Source organism: Nicotiana sylvestris, chromosome 8 (genome assembly GCF_000393655.2).
Source record: "Nicotiana sylvestris chromosome 8, ASM39365v2, whole genome shotgun sequence".
NCBI classification, from domain to species: domain Eukaryota; kingdom Viridiplantae; phylum Streptophyta; class Magnoliopsida; order Solanales; family Solanaceae; genus Nicotiana; species Nicotiana sylvestris.
In genome coordinates, this window is record NC_091064.1 from 170,424,622 (window position 1) to 170,428,465 (window position 3,844).

General features: G+C 41.5%; 1 protein-coding gene across 1 annotated transcript; it reads right to left on the reverse strand.

Annotated features, from left to right (window-relative positions):
* Positions 1–2,829: 2,829 nt before the first annotated feature.
* Positions 2,830–3,234, reverse strand: LOC138875995 (uncharacterized). Its single transcript, XM_070154879.1, has one exon. It carries the CDS (start codon positions 3,232–3,234, stop codon positions 2,830–2,832), a length of 405 nt encoding a protein of 134 aa, XP_070010980.1.
* Between the last annotated feature and the right edge of the window lie 610 nt (positions 3,235–3,844).

Sequence of the window (3,844 nt, forward strand, 5' to 3'; positions counted from 1 at the left end):
AATTTTTTTTTTTGAATGGGTGTGAAGAAAGGGTTTATAGTGTAGGTTTTGCTCTAAAAATTAATGACGATAGTGGTGGCTACCATGGCCAATACTTAAAGCACCATGTGATAGATCTATGTGAATATTGGCCATGGCGATAGTGGTGGTTGCCATGGCCAACACTTGATTCATTTGAATATTTTTTTTTCTGGTGGGTATTTCCATGGCTGTGGGAGTTTAGAGGAGGCTTGGTGGGTATTTCCATGGAGTTTAGAGGAGGCTTGGTGTGTGAGTTTAAAGAAGATGAGAGACGTAGGGGAGGGGGAGGGGGTTGTTTTCCGTTTTTTCTTTTAAATATATCAATTGTAGTGTAAATTTAGTATTTTAATTTTTTGTTCCTTGAGTTAGGACATGTGTCATGACTTTATTGGTACATGATATTACACATATTCTGAAAAACTGGTTAAGAAAAAAGTGGTGTGTCTTAGATACACTTTGGAAAGTTTGGGTGTGTAAAGTAATATTCGTTCCTAGAAAGTGTGTAACAAGGATTTAGGCCATAGGTCAGGTGGCAACTTATGTATTTTGCCTTTCATTTTCAATAATTTCAACTTCCGAGCATCGACCATCATGGTCAGTCGGGATCGACTTGATGCACCCGCTGAGGCTGGGTGCTTTTCTTTGGATTTGGCTTTTGTTAAGCAGAACCTTGTAAAACTAATCTTGCCACCTTTTCTTTGTATTAGTTTCGGAACAACGTTAGATTGAAAGAGATTCAAAGAAAAGTAAACAAAGGACAAGAAAGTGAATTGAAAGAGAAGTGTCCCTTTCGGGGAGGAAGAAGGACTTATCTGGAGTGTCTGCAAACTTCAATAGACATGACATGCTTCTTGGACTAGATACCTGATCTGCACAACTATCCAACTTCTCATAAACTCATTATGACCCGTGTTTTAAAACTGAGAAACCTTGCCAGGACTCTTTCAGTGCCAACGGTGGTGAGGGATTTCTCCTTTTCGATCAACGGCACCCTTTGCGGGTTTTCGCCAATTGACCTCTCTCATTTCTCTTCTCACCGTCGCCTTATAGTGCTCTTTATGAGTTTTCACTAACAAGACTCTCTCATTTCAATTCTCTGCTCACTATCGCCTTACGGTGCCCGTGGGTTTTCACCAATAAGATTCTCTCATTTTATTTCTCTCATCTTGATTGCATCGGATCTAACAACTGCATTCTCCGATTTTGAAAACCTTTCACCGATTGATTGGAAGGACTTGAACAAGGCTTGGGTAAAAAGAATTTGGATCAAATTACAACTTTGGAACTATTCAGGCGGGATCACCGCCGAACCATTATAACATCTGCCCCAGTTTCACTTCTAGGGGAAATTGTATTTTTGTTTTGGTATGACTAAACCCCAGAGAGAGGCTGCCTACGTATCCTTTTGGAATCAAGTCGAACGTAGTTCAGGAAAATATTTTGTTTTGTTGTTTTGTTGTTTTTTTATTTTTTCCTTCTCTTTTGTTTTGATGATGATTTTTTTTACAAACGTCTTCAGGTTCCAAAGAGGATAATGAAAGAAAGGTAACCGACTCAAAGGGTTAGCAAAGGATTGAGTGTTTGGGGTAGCGAGAATGAAAGCCTTCGTCATCCCAAACGGATAATGTTGTTGCTGCAGAAAGACTAGACATAATACCTTTTGACTGCGTGTGCATTTACAGATATTTTAGGGTCATTTCCTTCGATGTCTCCCAGGTACAACGCCCCTTTTGGCAACTATTTTCTGCTAATGTATGGGCCCTTCCAGTTAGGAGCGAACTTATCCTTTTCTTCCTGATGATGGGGGAGAATACGCCTCAAAACGAGTTGCCCCACTTCAAAGTTCCTAGGTTGCACCTTCTTGTTGTAGGAACGGGCTATTCTTTGTTGATACAACTGCCCGTGGCAGACTGCAGCCATTTGCTTTTCATCAATTAGGGTTAACTGTTCTAGATGGGTTTTAACCCACTCACTATCCTCAATTTCAGCTTCAACAATAATTCGAAGAGAAGGGATTTCAACTTTTGTGGGTATCACGACTTCTGTGCCATAAACCAAAAGATATAGGGTTGTTCCGATTGATGTGCGCACAGTAGTGCGGTATCCCAATAATGCAAACGACAACTTTTCATGCCATTGCTTGGAACTTTGGATCATCTTTCTCAAAATCTTTTTGATGTTCTTGTTTGCTACCTCAACAACACCATTAGCTTTAGGCCAATAAAGGGTAGAGTTCTGATGCGTTATCTTGAATTGTTCGCATATCTCCCTCATCAAATGACTATTCAAGTTTACAACATTATCCGTAATGATAGTTGCAGGAATACCAAAACGACAGATGATATTGGAGTGCACGAAGTCTACCACCGCTTTCTTAGTGATAGATTTGAGAGTAATTGCTTCAACCCACTTTGTGAAGTAGTCGATGGCGACCAATATGAACCTATGTCCATTTGAAGCTTTTGGCTCGATCGATCCAATGGCATCCATACCCCAGGCAACAAATGGCCAAGGTGCTGACATAGGATGTAGTTCTGTAGGTGGTGCATGGATCAGATCACCGTGCACCTGACACTGATGACATTTCCGGACAAAACTGAAGCAATCCTTTTCCATAGTCATCCAATAATAGCCTGCTCGAAATATCTTCTTTGTCAAAACATACCCATTCATGTGGGGTCCACACACTCCTGCGTGCACTTCATACATGATTCTTCCGGCCTCTTCGACGTCAACACATCTTAACAAGTTGAGATCTGGAGTCCTTTTGTACAAGACCTCGCCGCTCAAGAAGAAACCGCTTGCAAGTCATCTAATAGTTCTTTTTTGGCCTCCACTGGCTAGATCAGGATATTCTTTAGTTTTCAGAAATCTCTTGATATCATGATACCATGGCTGAACATCCGGTTCTGCCTCAACCGTATTGCAGTAACCATACCTTTCTCGGATTTGGATTTCCAACGGGTCAATGTGGAGATTGCCTGGATATGGCAACATTGATGCCAAAGTAGCGAGTGCATCGGCCAACTCATTGTAAAAACGAGGAATGTACCTGAACTCGACTGACTTGAACCGTTTACTAAGATCATCCACATATTTCCTATAAGGAATAAGGTTGACATCTCGAGTTTCCCACTCTCCCTGAGCTTGTCGGATAATTAGGTCTGAATCTCCCATGATCAATAATTCTTCCACATCTTGGTCGATTGCCATATTCATACCCGTAATGCAGGCATCATACTCGGCAATGTTGTTTGTTCAGAAAAACCAAAGCCGGGCTGTGGCTGGATAACGCTGACCAGTGGGTGAGATCAAGATTGCCCAATTCCAACGCCTTTTGCGTTCACAGCTCTATCGAAGAACATTTTCCAAGCATTGGTGTCTTCGGATATTACCTCAATTGAATTTACCTTTTCATCCGGGAAGTATGTGCTCAAAGGCTGGTATTCATCATCAACAGGGTTTTCAACTAAGTAATCTGCTAGAGCCTAGGCTTTCACTGCCGTGCGGGTGACATAGACTATGTCAAATTCAATGAGCAGGATCTGCCATTTTGCTAACCTCCCTGTGGGCATCAACTTCTGGAATATATACTTCAGAGGGTCCAACCTGGTAATGAGGTAAGTGGTGTAGGCCAATAAGTAATGCCTAAGCTTCTGAGAGATCCAAGTTAGGGCGTAACAAGTTCTTTCCAACAAAGTGTATTTGACTTCATAACTGGTAAACTTCTTACTCAGATAGAAGATTGCCTGCTCTCTCTTTTTGCAGTCACATCGTGTTGCCCGAGGGCACAGCCGAAGGAATTTTCCAAGACTATCAGATA

What these genes read in the sequence shown, in the direction of transcription:
- LOC138875995 (XM_070154879.1), bottom strand. Translation starts at nt 3,234, where the DNA reads ATGGCAATCGACCAAGATGTGGAAGAATTATTGATCATGGGAGATTCA.